The 20,070-nt window shown below is 51.2% G+C and overlaps 2 protein-coding genes across 9 annotated transcripts in view; both read left to right on the top strand.

Moving 5' to 3' along the window:
• Positions 1–20,070, top strand: part of SYT16 (synaptotagmin 16) — a 121,101-nt gene that overhangs the window by 52,419 nt on the left and 48,612 nt on the right. The gene's annotated exons all lie outside the window — the stretch shown is intronic.
• Positions 672–19,733, top strand: LOC128086992 (uncharacterized). 5 transcript variants are annotated; one of them, XM_052696115.1, is made up of 2 exons: positions 672–688; positions 7,496–9,815. In XM_052696115.1, the coding sequence occupies exon 2, from the start codon at positions 8,280–8,282 to the stop codon at positions 9,561–9,563; it is 1,284 nt and encodes a 427-aa protein (XP_052552075.1). In that variant the 5' UTR covers positions 672–688; positions 7,496–8,279; the 3' UTR covers positions 9,564–9,815. The 5 variants fall into 5 exon arrangements, with proteins under 5 accessions (XP_052552075.1, XP_052552073.1, XP_052552071.1 ...); XM_052696113.1 differs by lacking the exons at positions 672–688; positions 7,496–9,815 and adding exons at positions 5,615–6,324; positions 17,416–19,733; XM_052696111.1 differs by lacking the exon at positions 672–688 and adding an exon at positions 5,620–6,324.

The following is a 20,070-nucleotide window of genomic DNA, read 5'->3' as shown; positions in this document are numbered from 1 at the left end:
CGGCCTCAATACCAGCCCCGCACTGTGATGCACCGTGATGTCACAATGCCCCAGCCCCACCCTTCGGCCCCACCCAGCGCGGCCCCTCTCAGCCGCCCTGGGCCGCCATGGCCCTGGCATCGGCCCTGTTCTGAGGCACGTGGCCGGACTGAGCTCCCCGCGTCTCCCTTTGCAAGGCAGACCGGAACCCCCCGGACCACCTCAAAAAGAAGATTGGCGACCGGGCCTGTGGATGCTCTGCTCGTCCTGTGTCACCCAACCTAAGTTCCAAATACATCATCCCTGGAAGCTCATTTGGAACTGGAGGACGTGGTGAAATATTGATTCCCAAAGATGATACCTGGAAAAATGAGACAGCGAATGAGAGACGTACCTGCAAATGAACCAAAATTAGTCTCTGAAATTTTGCCAGGCAAACAACGAGGAACTGAAGTAAAATTTGATTGGGAAAGATTAACAGTGGTGTATGGGATCTGCTGAGTCACAGCCTGAACCTCTGATTGATCACCTGAGGCGAGCCATGAGTCAGCCAGAGGAGCACAGGTGAAGGCAATTCAGCTGTGCTGCCGGAAGGGGTGGAGCCTGGCTCCACCCTTCCTAGCCCTATTTAAGAGCTGGCTACCAGAGGGGATGGATCTCGTCTGGAGATCCCCTCTTCTGGTGTTTTGTAGGTGAGCCCAGCATACGGGTAAGCCTTCCATTTATTCTCTCTTATTATCTTAGTCTACTTTGCGTAACTTTCTTGTTCTTTTTGTGATTATAACATCTTAATACCCACTGATTAAATATCTTAATATCCATTGATTATACACTTGGCGAGCCAGGTAGGCCAAATATACTAATATTTACATCACGTCTTTTCTTTGGAATTTCTATAAGTGGGTGAAGGAGGAGAAGAATACTCCTCTCGAGACAATGATTCCAGGGCAGATCCCAGGATTTGCGGGATCCCCCTATTATGAGTGAGCAGTTATCATTGAAAAACGGCGTCCCTTACGCGTTATGGGCAATATCTCCTCGTATCGCATGGCAGATTGCTTTCAAGGACTTAGCAGGGATGTGCTTATTGCTGAAGAAAGATGAGTGGCATGGCCACTATTAAGTGCCTTAAATCATGCGGATGTAAGAAATAATACTTTAGGAAATGAAAACCAACTTTTAAAAGACTGTATTGAAAAACTGGAGCACGAACTTGGCGTATTAACAGGGAGGAAGCCAATTCTGCATCTTCCAGTAGGCCAAGTTCGTAACATTTCAATAAACCATGACCAGACTCCTGAATCAACAGACTTCGTTGATCAGGAAAATAACAAATCCAAATTAGATCTTGAATATCCAATGCTGACCGATCCACTAGAAGTCCGTCCTGTCATAACCCAGAAAACAAAAAAAGTGCAGTGCAGACCGGCAGGGGTGCTGCCTGATCAGTGGCCCCCTGCCCAGACTCATTTACATGTAACGGCCCGGCCATACACGGCAACAGAATTGATGGATTTAGTACAGCGATTTCGGCAGAAGCCTAGAGAAAGTGTGCCAGCTTGGTTATTAAGACTGTGGGATTCTGGGGCAGAAAGTGTCATGGTGAATGGCCCAGAAATAGCCAAGTTGGCCACCAGGACTGACCATCCTGCTCTCGGACAGAGGTTATATGTGGGTAATCAATATTGTGACAAAAACCATTCTGTAATAGAATGGTTAATGGCAGCCTGCCGTATGGTGTGGCCAAATAAATCGGACATACCTTTGCATACAGGCATGTGGTCCTCCATGGAGGACATCCAAAAGTATATCTGAGCACTGGGTGTAAGAGAGGCTATATGTGTAAGAGACACATTTGATGGCCCTGATATGGTTAAATTTTCAGCAGGGACGAGAGATTTAATTTTACAGCAAGCTCCCTCCCATCTCTATGGTACCCTAGTCTCTGTATTAAATCCCCTGGTGGCCTCAGAGGCCGTAGTGCAGCAAGCTGCCCAGTTAGTTGCCGACTTGGGAGAAACAGAACGCCTGCGGACTAGGCGCAATATTTGGCTATTGGAAGAAGCAGAGATCCTGCTGTAAGTAAAACCAGAATGCCGGCTACTCAAGCTCCTCCATCGAGACCCAGAAGGGTATCCCGAAACCAAATGTTTAATGATTTAATTTGGGCTGGGGTTCAATTTGCGAAGATTGACCGCCAGCCAAACCATGTCCTTCTCCAGCTCTGAAGGCAACTAAAGGACAATCAAAAATTCCAGAGCTACCCTAAGAAATCAAGGGTGAGGGTTATAGAGAGGGTACCAACAACAACGTGGATTTTATTGTTCCAAATAGAAAAAAAAAAATAATAATAAAGCCACCTCAGGTGTCTCGGGTCACAATGCCTGAGCCACCAGAAGCAAAAGAATTGGCCATAGCACAATTCATGGCGTGACAAGGGATGTTAGTCCCCGTAGGGCCTCCAGATGGGACCAGAGGCCCTATGTAGAATTACCGATTAATTGGTCCCGAAAAAATATTCAGAGAGTGATGGCATTGGTAGACACTGGAGCAGAAACATGAATTATCTATGGAGATCCGGGGAAATTTGATGGGGACAGAGTGATGATTGGTGGTTTTGGGGGACAGATTATCCCTGTCACCCAAACATGTTTAAAACATGTTGGGGGTTGGGCGTCTCCCACCCCAGGAGTGCAAGGTGTCTATTGCCCCAGTCCAAGAATACATCCTGGGCATAGATATTCTATGGGGTCTGGCTCTCCAGACAACCGTGGGAGAGTTCAGACTTCAACAGAGATGTATCAGTATCCGGGCGGTGCAGGCAATAATAAGAGGCCATGCGAAACATGGGCCTGTTTGCCTGCCAAAACCGCGCCGGATTACTAACGTCAGACAGTATAGACTCCCGGGTGGGCAAGATGAAATATCGAGAACGGTGCAGGAATTAGAAAAAGTGGGCATTATAAGACCTGCACACAGCCCATATAACTCCCCCATAAAGGCCAGTGCGAAAGTCGGATGGCACATGGAGAATGACAGTAGATTACAGAGAATTAAGGTCACGCCACCTATTCATGCAGCCGTACCCAATATTGCCTCCCTAATGGACACATTGAGTAGGGAGATAAAAACCTATCATTGTGTCCTAGATCTAGCAAATGCATTCTTCAGTATCCCAATTGCTGAGGAATCGCAAGATCGGTTTGCGTTCACGTGGGGAGGCAGGCAGTGGACTTTTCAGGTCCTGCCACAGGGGGACGTGCATTCACCAACGTATTGTCATAATCTAGTGGCGCGTGACCTGGCTGATTGGACAAAAGCTGATGATGTTCACCTATATCATTATATTGATGATCTCCTGCTGACATCCGACTCACGGGAGGCAGTAGGACAGGCGGCAGATGCATTAACCACCTCTTTACAACAGAGGGGATGGGCTGTAAATCCCCAAAAGGTGCAAGGTCCAGGCCTGTCTGTAAAATTCCTGGGGGTGGTTTGGTCAGGAAAGACCAAAGTGCTACCCAGTGCTGTCATAGATAAGGTTCAGGCGTTCCCAGTCCCTACAACATCAAAGCAGCTGCAAGAGTTTCTAGGTATATTGAGTTACTGGCGTTCCTTTATACCTCACTTAGCGCAGCTGCTAAGGCCACTATACAGACTCACAAAAAAGGGGCAGCTATGGGACTGGGGGAAAACCTAACAGGATGCTTTCCAACAAGCGAAACTGGCAGTTAAACAAGCCCAGGCATTGGGTATATTCGATCCTACCCTCCCAGCTGTGAGTTGGACGTTCATGTTACTCAAGACGGCTTTGGTTGGGGCCTGTGGCAACGCCCAAGCTCTGTTTGGACCCCCATTGGTTTCTGGTCTCAGGTTTGGCACAGAGCAGAAGAAAGATGCAGTACGATTGAAAAACAGTTACTGGCTGCCTATTCGGCATTACAGGCAGTAGAGCCAATAACTCAAACAGCTGCAGTTATAGTCAAGACCACTCTGCCAATTCAGGGGTGGGTGAAAGATCTGACCCAGCTTCCTAAGACAGGTTCTGCTTTCCAAGCACAAACAGTAGCACGATGGGTGGCCTACCTCAGCCAAAGGAGCAGTCTGTCTTCATCACCCTTGAAAGAAGAACTCCAGAAGATCCTAGGCCCAGTGACGTATCACAGTGATGCACCAAAAGAAACACTGGTCGCTCCACCAGAGAAGAGTCCCGTTCAGGAGGGAAAATATCCTATCCCTGAAGATGCCTGGTATGCAGATGGGTCCAGCAAGGGCAACCCGAGCAAGTGGAGAGCGATAGCATACCATCCTTCCACCGAGACAATTTGGCTCGACGAGGGGGATGGTCAGAGCAGCCAATGGGCAGAACTGCGAGCCGTGTGGATGGTTATAACCAAGGAACCCGGTGATGGCATCCTGAACGTCTGCACAGATAGTTGGGCTGTGTACTGGGGGCTCACTCTTTGGATTGCACAGTGGGCCACCCAGGAATGGACTATCCACGCCCGACTGATCTGGGGCAAAGACGTGTGGTTAGATATATGGAATACGGTCAAACACAGGACTGTACGTGTCTACCATGTTTCTGGTCATCAGCCCTTACAGTCACTGGGAAACGACGAAGCCGACACACTGGCCCAAGTTCGATGGATTGAGAATTCACCATCTGAGAACATCGCCCACTGGTTACATCAGAAGCTACGGCATGCTGGACAAAAGACAATGTGGGCAGCTGCTAAAGCATGGGGACTGCCCATACAGCTATCTGATATCGTCCAGGCATGCCAGGATTGTGATGCTTGCTCCAAGATGAGACCGAGATCATTGCCTGAAACAACAGCCCATTTTGCTAGGGGACACAATCCTCTTACATCGGCCCCTTCCTCACTCCAAAGGGGCGAGATACGCCCTGACCTGTGTTGACACTGCAAGTGGGCTGCTGCAGGCCTATCCAGTACCGAATGCAAACCAGGCATATACCATCAAGGCACTCACTAAACTGATGTTTGCCTATGGGACACCTCAAGTCATCGAGAGCGACCAAGGGACTCATTTTACTGGTGCAACGATACAGCGCTGGGCTGAAGAAAATAACAAATCGATTGGCGATTCCACCTGCCATATAATCCAACGGGACCAGGCCTCATGGAACGTTGTAACGGTATTCTTAAGGCTGCCCTGAAGACAGACTCCCAGTCCCTGCAGGGGTGGACGAAAAGACTGTATGAAACCCTGCGGGACCTGAATGAAAGACCTCGAGACAGCAGACCCAGTGCCCTGAGAATGTTGCAGACGACATGGGCCACCCCGCTTAGGATCCAAATTACGGGCACTGGATCACTGACCCAGATTGGTAACGAAAATAATCTTCTGCTCCCTGCCCCTGAGAATTTAGATCCGGGTACCCGTAAAATAAAATGGCCTTGTTGGGTGCAGGTAGGACCCAAGTGGTGTGGCCTACTTGCATCTTGGGGGAGACTATTAGAGGTGGGAGGCTCAGTAGTCCCTCCAGTAATAGGTACATGGCCTACTGATATTGTGGTCAACGCTCCGATCTTTATTGCTAAAGGGACCCCCATTGTGTCCCTGTGGCAGATCAGGACACCTCCTTTGGTGCCTGATATCGTTATGTAGCAGCAGACATCCGGCCAGAAGGTGTGGTACAGGCGGCCAGGACGTGCCCCAGTACAGGCGGAAGTGTTGACCCTGGATAGAAAGACGGCCTGTATCTTGCCCTGGAGAGCAGACCTTCCCCTCCTGGTACCTGTGAAACATCTGTATTACTCCCCGTGAGTCTGTGAGCCTTCAGGAGCACTGGAAGGAACAAAATGCCATCAAGCGTTCCAGTGTTGCTGTCGGATCACATGCAACACATGGTGATGGTCTGCATGGGACTGATGGAACATAGAACAGACCTGCACCTCAGGACCTCATGCCTCCAGTCACATCATCGAGCACTGGCCCATAGAAGAGTATGGGCATTCACTGATCATCACTCGTCATGAATTGTCCCAACACGTGTCACGATAAAATCGTACAAGCGTCGCGATATACCGGATCTTTGTATTCGGGAAAGCTTACCCTTTAGTTAACGTGATCATTGGTTCACACCACGAAGGGGTGGAGTGTGTGGGAACTGCTGAGTCACGGCCTGAACCTCTGATTGATCACCTGAGGCGAGCCATGAGTCAGCCAGCGGAGCACAGGTGAAGGCAATTCATCTGTGCTGCCAGAAGGGGTGGAACCAGGCTCCTCCTAGCCCTATTTAAGAGCTGGCTACCAGAGGGGATGGATCTCGTCTGGAGATCCCCTCTTCTGGTGTTTTGTGGTGAGCCCAGTATAAGGGTAAGCCTTCCATTTGTTCTCTCATTATCTTAGTCTACTTTGCCTAACTCTCTTGTGCTTTTTGTGATTATAACGTTCTTAATACCCACTGATTATACAAGTGGCGTGTTCTGTGATTCTAAGACCTATGGACACAACGTATTGGACTACACAGATTGGACTACTGCAATTGGTTGGTGGTCCCTTTTATTTGTTCGTCCCCACTGAGGCAGAATATCAGACAGGAAGCGTTGCTTAGATCCTAATGCTGATAAAGAAGACCACAACGAATGCTGTAATGTGTGTAAATCGCTTGTTGCCGTGCCTAGTTTATTTATGGGTGTTTTGGCATCTATGCTAGTTGAGACTCCCAGTCCCATTCCAGGCGTATTTTCCACTGTTCTCTTTACCCCAAAGCTGCAGAGCAGGCAGTTCACAATCACGTTGTAGCTTCTTTTTCCTGTGCGCTGTGGAGACGCCTGGGTTCTCAGCCTTGCCTTCTCATGCTATTTATCTTGCTCTGCAGCTTCTGCTCTGAATAGTCCTTCCTGTATTCCCACAGCATGGGACAGCATTCTCAGGCAGAAGATGAGAGTGTGGGTAACTGCACCTCTCAATGAGAAGCACTCAGGAGTAATGATCCTGTCAAGACAAGAGAATATATACTGTAGTAAAGGGTAAAGCTGGTGATGGTTTCTGTGAAGGCCTTAATGGTGATCCCTTTAGCTATCGGATTTTCCAAGAGAGGGGGAAAGAAAAACAAAACCAAACAACAACTGAGTTAAGCAGGAGATTCCGTGTGAAAATTCTTGTGGTTACTTTTTGGAAGATGGAACTTGAAGTGAATTTGCTAAACTGTTTCTCACTTCTGATGAATGCTTTTAAAAGGAAATGGATTTTTCTTTCCCACATGTGCCCTGCTTCTGCTTGCAAGCATTGTACAGGCACTGGCTGCGTCGTGGTCCTACACGTGTGTTGCTGATGTGGTTGCAAAGCAATGTGGATTTTTCCAGCGGAGCACCTTTGGGGTGCGGCCTCCCTCCTGTGGTCTGCTGGGCAGCGCCTGAGGTCTGAGGCAGGCAGCCCTGGCATCAGGGAGGGCTAGCTCTGAAATCTAGTGACAAGGGGAGCTAATTATTGCCTATGAAAATAACACAAGTCTATGATCTGTTGACTTTTTTTTTTTTTTTAGATCAGAGCTTTGTTTCCTCAGCCGTATGTTTTATCTGCATTGGTTAGCTACCATTCCTGGATACCTGCATCCCACTAAGGGCTGCTGCTGTTGCGCTTCTTCCCGCTGGGATGGAGGCAGAGCGTCATTGTAGTCCTCTTTTCATCAGCAATCAGGGACTCAGTCGCTGTTCCCTGTGAAGAAAAGACGGGTTAAAAATGTACCCTCTCACACCCAGATTGACCTCCTGCAAAATGTGGGAGAATGGCACTGTCTGAAGCACCATCTCTGCCGAGTGACTTCTGTGGTGCTGTGATTTATCAGTGCAAACCTGCATTGCTGTGTATGCTGAATAGTTTGGAGTGTGTCATGGGATCGGGCATGCAGGAAAACGAGTTGCAGAGAGGCTTCAACAAGGACAGGGCTGGATGAGGAGAGTCAGCGAAGGGTTCAGCTCCCCTGGGAGCTTGTGTCACAGCATGGTATGCCCTTTGCCAGGGGTACAGCGAACGGCGGGGAGTATTACCTGGGTGTCTGCGGGAATGGTGGGAAATAGTGGTGGTGCGTGGCAGGTTGGACTGGATGATCTGGAGGTCTCTTGCAGCCTTTGTGATTCTGTGATTGTAAAGCTGTCTCACCACAGCACTGGGAGCTGGCTGTGGGGGCATCTCCTTGAGCAGGACACTCAGGGACACAGCGTTTCTCCCATTTTTGTAGAGGCCGAGGCTGGCAGAACAAATGGACGCTCAGGGAGAGGCGGGCTGGTCCCTGCCCAGCTGTTAACGGGAGTCTGCTTCAGGCGTCCATGCAGTGGCCTCTTCAACTGCGTGGGGTGTGGCTCCCTCAGGTGTGGTTTTCCTTTGGAGAGAGCTTCCACCCGCTTGCTGAGCAGCGTTCTCTGCACGTCCAGCATGCTCAGCTCTGCGGCAGGTGGCAGGTAGGGCGTCAGTCGTTTTGTAGCCACCTTCCAGAGCAGGGACGCGGAGCTGCAGATGTTTGCGATGGAATCCGATGTGCCAGGCATGCCTGGCTGTTGTGTGAAGGAGTGCATCTCTGCAGCAGCGCGTCTCTGCGGCCACCTCGTGCTGCTGATAACGACGGCCCCTGCCTACTCAAAGGTCAGGAACGTTTCCGAGTCCTGCTGTATGCCAAGAATGAGCTCAATCCAGAGGACTTTGCCGGTGGCGGTGGTCAGCTTGAGCTTGCAGTGTCGGTTGGAGGGCAGCAACTCGAGGTTCATTGTGGCCGACTGAGGCATAGCCACCCAGGCTTCTCTCACGAGTTCCTGGAACCAGGTTGCGGTTTTCTCCATTTCCAGGTAGGACTCGTTGCAGAGGGTTTGCAGCAGGCTGGGCATCTGCTCTGTCAGCTGGTCCTCAGGGTGGTGGAGGAAGCACATCAGGTGTGGCATGTGCTGCTCCGTTTGGCACGTGCACTGGCGCTCCACGCGGATGCAGGAGTTCCTCACCCCTATCCTCTCTCTGGGGCCCACCTCCAACTGGAAGACGTGGCCCGGGGGTGCCTTCAGGGGCACGAGCATGCGGTAGACAGTGTAGCACCCATCGGGACCCCTGCCTTCAAAGCCAACGCCCACCCCAATGGCTGGCTGCAGCCGTGGCATGAAGTAACCCTGGGCAACTGTGTGACAGACGCTCAGAAGTTCATCCACCAGCTCCTCCACCACCTTGCACTTGTTTCTCCGGGACTTCAGCGGCCAAATGGAGAACTCGGAGTAAAACCTGCTCACGTAGGTGACATCACCGGGGTCTCCGTGGCACACCGGCTCCCACATCTCCCTGTCGCATTTGTTCCAAAGGTCAAACAGCTGTTGGGACAACTCTGCTGCTTGCCTTTCCCTGTACCGTTTGCGGATGAAGAGGAAGAGCAGGAAAAGCAGCAGTACAGCCAAGGCCCACACTTTCCAGGACTGCAGTGCAGAGAAGTACGAGCCTTGCACCCCCATCCTGCTCTCCTCCGCGTTCTTGTCTTCTGTCTCCAGCAGCAGCTTTGTCATCTGCTCTTGCAGATACGCCTCATACTGCTGCGCGTGCTCATGCGTGTCCGCATCCAAACTATCACCAAGAAGTAGTCTTCTGTTCGCCAACAAGGCTAACAGTAACACCAAAGCCATGATCTGGAAGAGGGGAGAGAGGGGAGGTCAGTGGGGCTGGGTGGGAGCTCGCACGGGGCTGGGGGAGCGGGGCCAGGAGCCACAGCCCCTGGGGTCAGGTAGGAGCGGGGGTGAGGGAGCTGGGAGGCAGGAGGTGACTGCCCGCAGAGCTGCTCGCAGGCTCCCTGAGCGCTCGCTGCTGTCTCTGCAGGCTCCCAAAGCCCCCGCGGGCCGGCGTTTGCGCCCAACCCAGCACAGCCCTCCCCCTGCTGCTGTACTCACCGCTGGCCTAGGCCAAAGTGGAGCTTGGCTGCCTGCTCACGGCCTCAATACCAGCCCCGCACTGTGATGCACCGTGATGTCACAATGCCCCAGCCCCACCCTTCGGCCCCACCCAGCGCGGCCCCTCTCAGCCGCCCTGGGCCGCCATGGCCCTGGCATCGGCCCTGTTCTGAGGCACGTGGCCGGACTGAGCTCCCCGCGTCTCCCTTTGCAAGGCAGACCGGAACCCCCCGGACCACCTCAAAAAGAAGATTGGCGACCGGGCCTGTGGATGCTCTGCTCGTCCTGTGTCAGCCAACCTAAGTTCCAAATACATCATCCCTGGAAGCTCATTTGGAACTGGAGGACGTGGTGAAATATTGATTCCCAAAGATGATACCTGGAAAAATGAGACAGCGAATGAGAGACGTACCTGCAAATGAACCAAAATTAGTCTCTGAAATTTTGCCAGGCAAACAACGAGGAACTGAAGTAAAATTTGATTGGGAAAGATTAACAGTGGTGTATGGGATCTGCTGAGTCACAGCCTGAACCTCTGATTGATCACCTGAGGCGAGCCATGAGTCAGCCAGAGGAGCACAGGTGAAGGCAATTCAGCTGTGCTGCCGGAAGGGGTGGAGCCTGGCTCCACCCTTCCTAGCCCTATTTAAGAGCTGGCTACCAGAGGGGATGGATCTCGTCTGGAGATCCCCTCTTCTGGTGTTTTGTAGGTGAGCCCAGCATACGGGTAAGCCTTCCATTTATTCTCTCTTATTATCTTAGTCTACTTTGCGTAACTTTCTTGTTCTTTTTGTGATTATAACATCTTAATACCCACTGATTAAATATCTTAATATCCATTGATTATACACTTGGCGAGCCAGGTAGGCCAAATATACTAATATTTACATCACGTCTTTTCTTTGGAATTTCTATAAGTGGGTGAAGGAGGAGAAGAATACTCCTCTCGAGACAATGATTCCAGGGCAGATCCCAGGATTTGCGGGATCCCCCTATTATGAGTGAGCAGTTATCATTGAAAAACGGCGTCCCTTACGCGTTATGGGCAATATCTCCTCGTATCGCATGGCAGATTGCTTTCAAGGACTTAGCAGGGATGTGCTTATTGCTGAAGAAAGATGTCTGGCTGCTTCCACAGTGGCATGGCCACTATTAAGTGCCTTAAATCATGCGGATGTAAGAAATAATACTTTAGGAAATGAAAACCAACTTTTAAAAGACTGTATTGAAAAACTGGAGCACGAACTTGGCGTATTAACAGGGAGGAAGCCAATTCTGCATCTTCCAGTAGGCCAAGTTCGTAACATTTCAATAAACCATGACCAGACTCCTGAATCAACAGACTTCGTTGATCAGGAAAATAACAAATCCAAATTAGATCTTGAATATCCAATGCTGACCGATCCACTAGAAGTCCGTCCTGTCATAACCCAGAAAACAAAAAAAGTGCAGTGCAGACCGGCAGGGGTGCTGCCTGATCAGTGGCCCCCTGCCCAGACTCATTTACATGTAACGGCCCGGCCATACACGGCAACAGAATTGATGGATTTAGTACAGCGATTTCGGCAGAAGCCTAGAGAAAGTGTGCCAGCTTGGTTATTAAGACTGTGGGATTCTGGGGCAGAAAGTGTCATGGTGAATGGCCCAGAAATAGCCAAGTTGGCCACCAGGACTGACCATCCTGCTCTCAGACAGAGGTTATATGTGGGTAATCAATATTGTGACAAAAACCATTCTGTAATAGAATGGTTAATGGCAGCCTGCCGTATGGTGTGGCCAAATAAATCGGACATACCTTTGCATACAGGCATGTGGTCCTCCATGGAGGACATCCAAAAGTATATCTGAGCACTGGGTGTAAGAGAGGCTATATGTGTAAGAGACACATTTGATGGCGCTGATATGGTTAAATTTTCAGCAGGGACGAGAGATTTAATTTTACAGCAAGCTCCCTCCCATCTCTATGGTACCCTAGTCTCTGTATTAAATCCCCTGGTGGCCTCAGAGGCCGTAGTGCAGCAGGCTGCCCAGTTAGTTGCCGACTTGGGAGAAACAGAACGCCTGCGGACTAGGCGCAATATTTGGCTATTGGAAGAAGCAGAGATCCTGCTGTAAGTAAAACCAGAATGCCGGCTACTCAAGCTCCTCCATCGAGACCCAGAAGGGTATCCCGAAACCAAATGTTTAATGATTTAATTTGGGCTGGGGTTCAATTTGCGAAGATTGACCGCCAGCCAAACCATGTCCTTCTCCAGCTCTGAAGGCAACTAAAGGACAATCAAAAATTCCAGAGCTACCCTAAGAAATCAAGGGTGAGGGTTATAGAGAGGGTACCAACAACAACGTGGATTTTATTGTTCCAAATAGAAAAAAAAAAAAAAATAAAGCCACCTCAGGTGTCTCGGGTCACAATGCCTGAGCCACCAGAAGCAAAAGAATTGGCCATAGCACAATTCATGGCGTGACAAGGGATGTTAGTCCCCGTAGGGCCTCCAGATGGGACCAGAGGCCCTATGTAGAATTACCGATTAATTGGTCCCGAAAAAATATTCAGAGAGTGATGGCATTGGTAGACACTGGAGCAGAAACATGAATTATCTATGGAGATCCGGGGAAATTTGATGGGGACAGAGTGATGATTGGTGGTTTTGGGGGACAGATTATCCCTGTCACCCAAACATGTTTAAAACATGTTGGGGGTTGGGCGTCTCCCACCCCAGGAGTACAAGGTGTCTATTGCCCCAGTCCAAGAATACATCCTGGGCATAGATATTCTATGGGGTCTGGCTCTCCAGACAACCGTGGGAGAGTTCAGACTTCAACAGAGATGTATCAGTATCCGGGCGGTGCAGGCAATAATAAGAGGCCATGCGAAACATGGGCCTGTTTGCCTGCCAAAACCGCGCCGGATTACTAACGTCAGACAGTATAGACTCCCGGGTGGGCAAGATGAAATATCGAGAACGGTGCAGGAATTAGAAAAAGTGGGCATTATAAGACCTGCACACAGCCCATATAACTCCCCCATAAAGGCCAGTGCGAAAGTCGGATGGCACATGGAGAATGACAGTAGATTACAGAGAATTAAGGTCACGCCACCTATTCATGCAGCCGTACCCAATATTGCCTCCCTAATGGACACATTGAGTAGGGAGATAAAAACCTATCATTGTGTCCTAGATCTAGCAAATGCATTCTTCAGTATCCCAATTGCTGAGGAATCGCAAGATCGGTTTGCGTTCACGTGGGGAGGCAGGCAGTGGACTTTTCAGGTCCTGCCACAGGGGGACGTGCATTCACCAACGTATTGTCATAATCTAGTGGCGCGTGACCTGGCTGATTGGACAAAAGCTGATGATGTTCACCTATATCATTATATTGATGATCTCCTGCTGACATCCGACTCACTGGAGGCAGTAGGACAGGCGGCAGATTCATTAACCACCTCTTTACAACAGAGGGGATGGGCTGTAAATCCCCAAAAGGTGCAAGGTCCAGGCCTGTCTGTAAAATTCCTGGGGGTGGTTTGGTCAGGAAAGACCAAAGTGCTACCCAGTGCTGTCATAGATAAGGTTCAGGCGTTCCCAGTCCCTACAACATCAAAGCAGCTGCAAGAGTTTCTAGGTATATTGAGTTACTGGCGTTCCTTTATACCTCACTTAGCGCAGCTGCTAAGGCCACTATACAGACTCACAAAAAAGGGGCAGCTATGGGACTGGGGGAAAACCTAACAGGATGCTTTCCAACAAGCGAAACTGGCAGTTAAACAAGCCCAGGCATTGGGTATATTCGATCCTACCCTCCCAGCTGTGAGTTGGACGTTCATGTTACTCAAGACGGCTTTGGTTGGGGCCTGTGGCAACGCCCAAGCTCTGTTTGGACCCCCATTGGTTTCTGGTCTCAGGTTTGGCACAGAGCAGAAGAAAGATGCAGTACGATTGAAAAACAGTTACTGGCTGCCTATTCGGCATTATAGGCAGTAGAGCCAATAACTCAAACAGCTGCAGTTATAGTCAAGACCACTCTGCCAATTCAGGGGTGGGTGAAAGATCTGACCCAGCTTCCTAAGACAGGTTCTGCTTTCCAAGCACAAACAGTAGCACGATGGGTGGCCTACCTCAGCCAAAGGAGCAGTCTGTCTTCATCACCCTTGAAAGAAGAACTCCAGAAGATCCTAGGCCCAGTGACGTATCACAGTGATGCACCAAAAGAAACACTGGTCGCTCCACCAGAGAAGAGTCCCGTTCAGGAGGGAAAATAACCTATCCCTGAAGATGCCTGGTATGCAGATGGGTCCAGCAAGGGCAACCCGAGCAAGTGGAGAGCGATAGCATACCATCCTTCCACCGAGACAATTTGGCTCGACGAGGGGGATGGTCAGAGCAGCCAATGGGCAGAACTGCGAGCCGTGTGGATGGTTATAACCAAGGAACCCGGTGATGGCATCCTGAACGTCTGCACAGATAGTTGGGCTGTGTACTGGGGGCTCACTCTTTGGATTGCACAGTGGGCCACCCAGGAATGGACTATCCACGCCCGACTGATCTGGGGCAAAGACGTGTGGTTAGATATATGGAATACGGTCAAACACAGGACTGTACGTGTCTACCATGTTTCTGGTCATCAGCCCTTACAGTCACTGGGAAACGACGAAGCCGACACACTGGCCCAAGTTCGATGGATTGAGAATTCACCATCTGAGAACATCGCCCACTGGTTACATCAGAAGCTACGGCATGCTGGACAAAAGACAATGTGGGCAGCTGCTAAAGCATGGGGACTGCCCATACAGCTATCTGATATCGTCCAGGCATGCCAGGATTGTGATGCTTGCTCCAAGATGAGACCGAGATCATTGCCTGAAACAACAGCCCATTTTGCTAGGGGACACAATCCTCTTACATCGGCCCCTTCCTCACTCCAAAGGGGCGAGATACGCCCTGACCTGTGTTGACACTGCAAGTGGGCTGCTGCAGGCCTATCCAGTACCGAATGCAAACCAGGCATATACCATCAAGGCACTCACTAAACTGATGTTTGCCTATGGGACACCTCAAGTCATCGAGAGCGACCAAGGGACTCATTTTACTGGTGCAACGATACAGCGCTGGGCTGAAGAAAATAACAAATCGATTGGCGATTCCACCTGCCATATAATCCAACGGGACCAGGCCTCATGGAACGTTGTAACGGTATTCTTAAGGCTGCCCTGAAGACAGACTCCCAGTCCCTGCAGGGGTGGACGAAAAGACTGTATGAAACCCTGCGGGACCTGAATGAAAGACCTCGAGACAGCAGACCCAGTGCCCTGAGAATGTTGCAGACGACATGGGCCACCCCGCTTAGGATCCAAATTACGGGCACTGGATCACTGACCCAGATTGGTAACGAAAATAATCTTCTGCTCCCTGCCCCTGAGAATTTAGATCCGGGTACCCGTAAAATAAAATGGCCTTGTTGGGTGCAGGTAGGACCCAAGTGGTGTGGCCTACTTGCATCTTGGGGGAGACTATTAGAGGTGGGAGGCTCAGTAGTCCCTCCAGTAATAGGTACATGGCCTACTGATATTGTGGTCAACGCTCCGATCTTTATTGCTAAAGGGACCCCCATTGTGTCCCTGTGGCAGATCAGGACACCTCCTTTGGTGCCTGATATCGTTATGTAGCAGCAGACATCCGGCCAGAAGGTGTGGTACAGGCGGCCAGGACGTGCCCCAGTACAGGCGGAAGTGTTGACCCTGGATAGAAAGACGGCCTGTATCTTGCCCTGGAGAGCAGACCTTCCCCTCCTGGTACCTGTGAAACATCTGTATTACTCCCCGTGAGTCTGTGAGCCTTCAGGAGCACTGGAAGGAACAAAATGCCATCAAGCGTTCCAGTGTTGCTGTCGGATCACATGCAACACATGGTGATGGTCTGCATGGGACTGATGGAACATAGAACAGACCTGCACCTCAGGACCTCATGCCTCCAGTCACATCATCGAGCACTGGCCCATAGAAGAGTATGGGCATTCACTGATCATCACTCGTCATGAATTGTCCCAACACGTGTCACGATAAAATCGTACAAGCGTCGCGATATACCGGATCTTTGTATTCGGGAAAGCTTACCCTTTAGTTAACGTGATCATTGGTTCACACCACGAAGGGGTGGAGTGTGTGGGAACTGCTGAGTCACGGCCTGAACCTCTGATTGATCACCTGAGGCGAGCCATGAGTCAGCCAGCGGAGCACAGGTGAAGGCAATTCATCTGTGCTGCCAGAAGGGGTGGAACCAGGCTCCTCCTAGCCCTATTTAAGAGCTGGCTACCAGAGGGGATGGATCTCGTCTGGAGATCCCCTCTTCTGGTGTTTTGTGGTGAGCCCAGTATAAGGGTAAGCCTTCCATTTGTTCTCTCATTATCTTAGTCTACTTTGCCTAACTCTCTTGTGCTTTTTGTGATTATAACGTTCTTAATACCCACTGATTATACAAGTGGCGTGTTCTGTGATTCTAAGACCTATGGACACAACGTATTGGACTACACAGATTGGACTACTGCAATTGGTTGGTGGTCCCTTTTATTTGTTCGTCCCCACTGAGGCAGAATATCAGACAGGAAGCGTTGCTTAGATCCTAATGCTGATAAAGAAGACCACAACGAATGCTGTAATGTGTGTAAATCGCTTGTTGCCGTGCCTAGTTTATTTATGGGTGTTTTGGCATCTATGCTAGTTGAGACTCCCAGTCCCATTCCAGGCGTATTTTCCACTGTTCTCTTTACCCCAAAGCTGCAGAGCAGGCAGTTCACAATCACGTTGTAGCTTCTTTTTCCTGTGCGCTGTGGAGACGCCTGGGTTCTCAGCCTTGCCTTCTCATGCTATTTATCTTGCTCTGCAGCTTCTGCTCTGAATAGTCCTTCCTGTATTCCCACAGCATGGGACAGCATTCTCAGGCAGAAGATGAGAGTGTGGGTAACTGCACCTCTCAATGAGAAGCACTCAGGAGTAATGATCCTGTCAAGACAAGAGAATATATACTGTAGTAAAGGGTAAAGCTGGTGATGGTTTCTGTGAAGGCCTTAATGGTGATCCCTTTAGCTATCGGATTTTCCAAGAGAGGGGGAAAGAAAAACAAAACCAAACAACAACTGAGTTAAGCAGGAGATTCCGTGTGAAAATTCTTGTGGTTACTTTTTGGAAGATGGAACTTGAAGTGAATTTGCTAAACTGTTTCTCACTTCTGATGAATGCTTTTAAAAGGAAATGGATTTTTCTTTCCCACATGTGCCCTGCTTCTGCTTGCAAGCATTGTACAGGCACTGGCTGCGTCGTGGTCCTACACGTGTGTTGCTGATGTGGTTGCAAAGCAATGTGGATTTTTCCAGCGGAGCACCTTTGGGGTGCGGCCTCCCTCCTGTGGTCTGCTGGGCAGCGCCTGAGGTCTGAGGCAGGCAGCCCTGGCATCAGGGAGGGCTAGCTCTGAAATCTAGTGACAAGGGGAGCTAATTATTGCCTATGAAAATAACACAAGTCTATGATCTGTTGACTTTTTTTTTTTTTTTTTAGATCAGAGCTTTGTTTCCTCAGCCGTATGTTTTATCTGCATTGGTTAGCTACCATTCCTGGATACCTGCATCCCACTAAGGGCTGCTGCTGTTGCGCTTCTTCCCGCTGGGATGGAGGCAGAGCGTCATTGTAGTCCTCTTTTCATCAGCAATCAGGGACTCAGTCGCTGTTCCCTGTGAAGAAAAGACGGGTTAAAAATGTACCCTCTCACACCCAGATTGACCTCCTGCAAAATGTGGGAGAATGGCACTGTCTGAAGCACCATCTCTGCCGAGTGACTTCTGTGGTGCTGTGATTTATCAGTGCAAACCTGCATTGCTGTGTATGCTGAATAGTTTGGAGTGTGTCATGGGATCGGGCATGCAGGAAAACGAGTTGCAGAGAGGCTTCAACAAGGACAGGGCTGGATGAGGAGAGTCAGCGAAGGGTTCAGCTCCCCTGGGAGCTTGTGTCACAGCATGGTATGCCCTTTGCCAGGGGTACAGCGAACGGCGGGGAGTATTACCTGGGTGTCTGCGGGAATGGTGGGAAATAGTGGTGGTGCGTGGCAGGTTGGACTGGATGATCTGGAGGTCTCTTGCAGCCTTTGTGATTCTGTGATTGTAAAGCTGTCTCACCACAGCACTGGGAGCTGGCTGTGGGGGCATCTCCTTGAGCAGGACACTCAGGGACACAGCGTTTCTCCCATTTTTGTAGAGGCCGAGGCTGGCAGAACAAATGGACGCTCAGGGAGAGGCGGGCTGGTCCCTGCCCAGCTGTTAACGGGAGTCTGCTTCAGGCGTCCATGCAGTGGCCTCTTCAACTGCGTGGGGTGTGGCTCCCTCAGGTGTGGTTTTCCTTTGGAGAGAGCTTGCACCCGCTTGCTGAGCAGCGTTCTCTGCACGTCCAGCATGCTCAGCTCTGCGGCAGGTGGCAGGTAGGGCGTCAGTCGTTTTGTAGCCACCTTCCAGAACAGGGACGCGGAGCTGCAGATGTTTGCGATGGAATCCGATGTGCCAGGCATGCCTGGCTGTTGTGTGAAGGAGTGCATCTCTGCAGCAGCGCGTCTCTGCGGCCACCTCGTGCTGCTGATAACGACGGCCCCTGCCTACTCAAAGGTCAGGAACGTTTCCGAGTCCTGCTGTATGCCAAGAATGAGCTCAATCCAGAGGACTTTGCCGGTGGCGGTGGTCAGCTTGAGCTTGCAGTGTCGGTTGGAGGGCAGCAACTCGAGGTTCATTGTGGCCGACTGAGGCATAGCCACCCAGGCTTCTCTCACGAGTTCCTGGAACCAGGTTGCGGTTTTCTCCATTTCCAGGTAGGACTCGTTGCAGAGGGTTTGCAGCAGGCTGGGCATCTGCTCTGTCAGCTGGTCCTCAGGGTGGTGGAGGAAGCACATCAGGTGTGGCATGTGCTGCTCCGTTTGGCACGTGCACTGGCGCTCCACGCGGATGCAGGAGTTCCTCACCCCTATCCTCTCTCTGGGGCCCACCTCCAACTGGAAGACGTGGCCCGGGGGTGCCTTCAGGGGCACGAGCATGCGGTAGACAGTGTAGCACCCATCGGGACCCCTGCCTTCAAAGCCAACGCCCACCCCAATGGCTGGCTGCAGCCGTGGCATGAAGTAACCCTGGGCAACTGTGTGACAGACGCTCAGAAGTTCATCCACCAGCTCCTCCACCACCTTGCACTTGTTTCTCCGGGACTTCAGCGGCCAAATGGAGAACTCGGAGTAAAACCTGCTCACGTAGGTGACATCACCGGGGTCTCCGTGGCACACCGGCTCCCACATCTCCCTGTCGCATTTGTTCCAAAGGTCAAACAGCTGTTGGGACAACTCTGCTGCTTGCCTTTCCCTGTACCGTTTGCGGATGAAGAGGAAGAGCAGGAAAAGCAGCAGTACAGCCAAGGCCCACACTTTCCAGGACTGCAGTGCAGAGAAGTACGAGCCTTGCACCCCCATCCTGCTCTCCTCCGCGTTCTTGTCTTCTGTCTCCAGCAGCAGCTTTGTCATCTGCTCTTGCAGATACGCCTCATACTGCTGCGCGTGCTCATGCGTGTCCGCATCCAAACTATCACCAAGAAGTAGTCTTCTGTTCGCCAACAAGGCTAACAGTAACACCAAAGCCATGATCTGGAAGAGGGGAGAGAGGGGAGGTCAGTGGGGCTGGGTGGGAGCTCGCACGGGGCTGGGGGAGCGGGGCCAGGAGCCACAGCCCCTGGGGTCAGGTAGGAGCGGGGGTGAGGGAGCTGGGAGGCAGGAGGTGACTGCCCGCAGAGCTGCTCGCAGGCTCCCTGAGCGCTCGCTGCTGTCTCTGCAGGCTCCCAAAGCCCCCGCGGGCCGGCGTTTGCGCCCAACCCAGCACAGCCCTCCCCCTGCTGCTGTACTCACCGCTGGCCTAGGCCAAAGTGGAGCTTGGCTGCCTGCTCACGGCCTCAATACCAGCCCCGCACTGTGATGCACCGTGATGTCACAATGCCCCAGCCCCACCCTTCGGCCCCACCCAGCGCGGCCCCTCTCAGCCGCCCTGGGCCGCCATGGCCCTGGCATCGGCCCTGTTCTGAGGCACGTGGCCGGACTGAGCTCCCCGCGTCTCCCTTTGCAAGGCAGACCGGAACCCCCCGGACCACCTCAAAAAGAAGATTGGCGACCGGGCCTGTGGATGCTCTGCTCGT

Source organism: Tympanuchus pallidicinctus, unplaced genomic scaffold (genome assembly GCF_026119805.1).
Source record: "Tympanuchus pallidicinctus isolate F22 unplaced genomic scaffold, pur_lepc_1.0 scaffold3, whole genome shotgun sequence".
Classification (NCBI taxonomy): Eukaryota; Metazoa; Chordata; class Aves; order Galliformes; family Phasianidae; genus Tympanuchus; species Tympanuchus pallidicinctus.
This window is presented reverse-complemented; position numbering and strand designations above follow the sequence as displayed.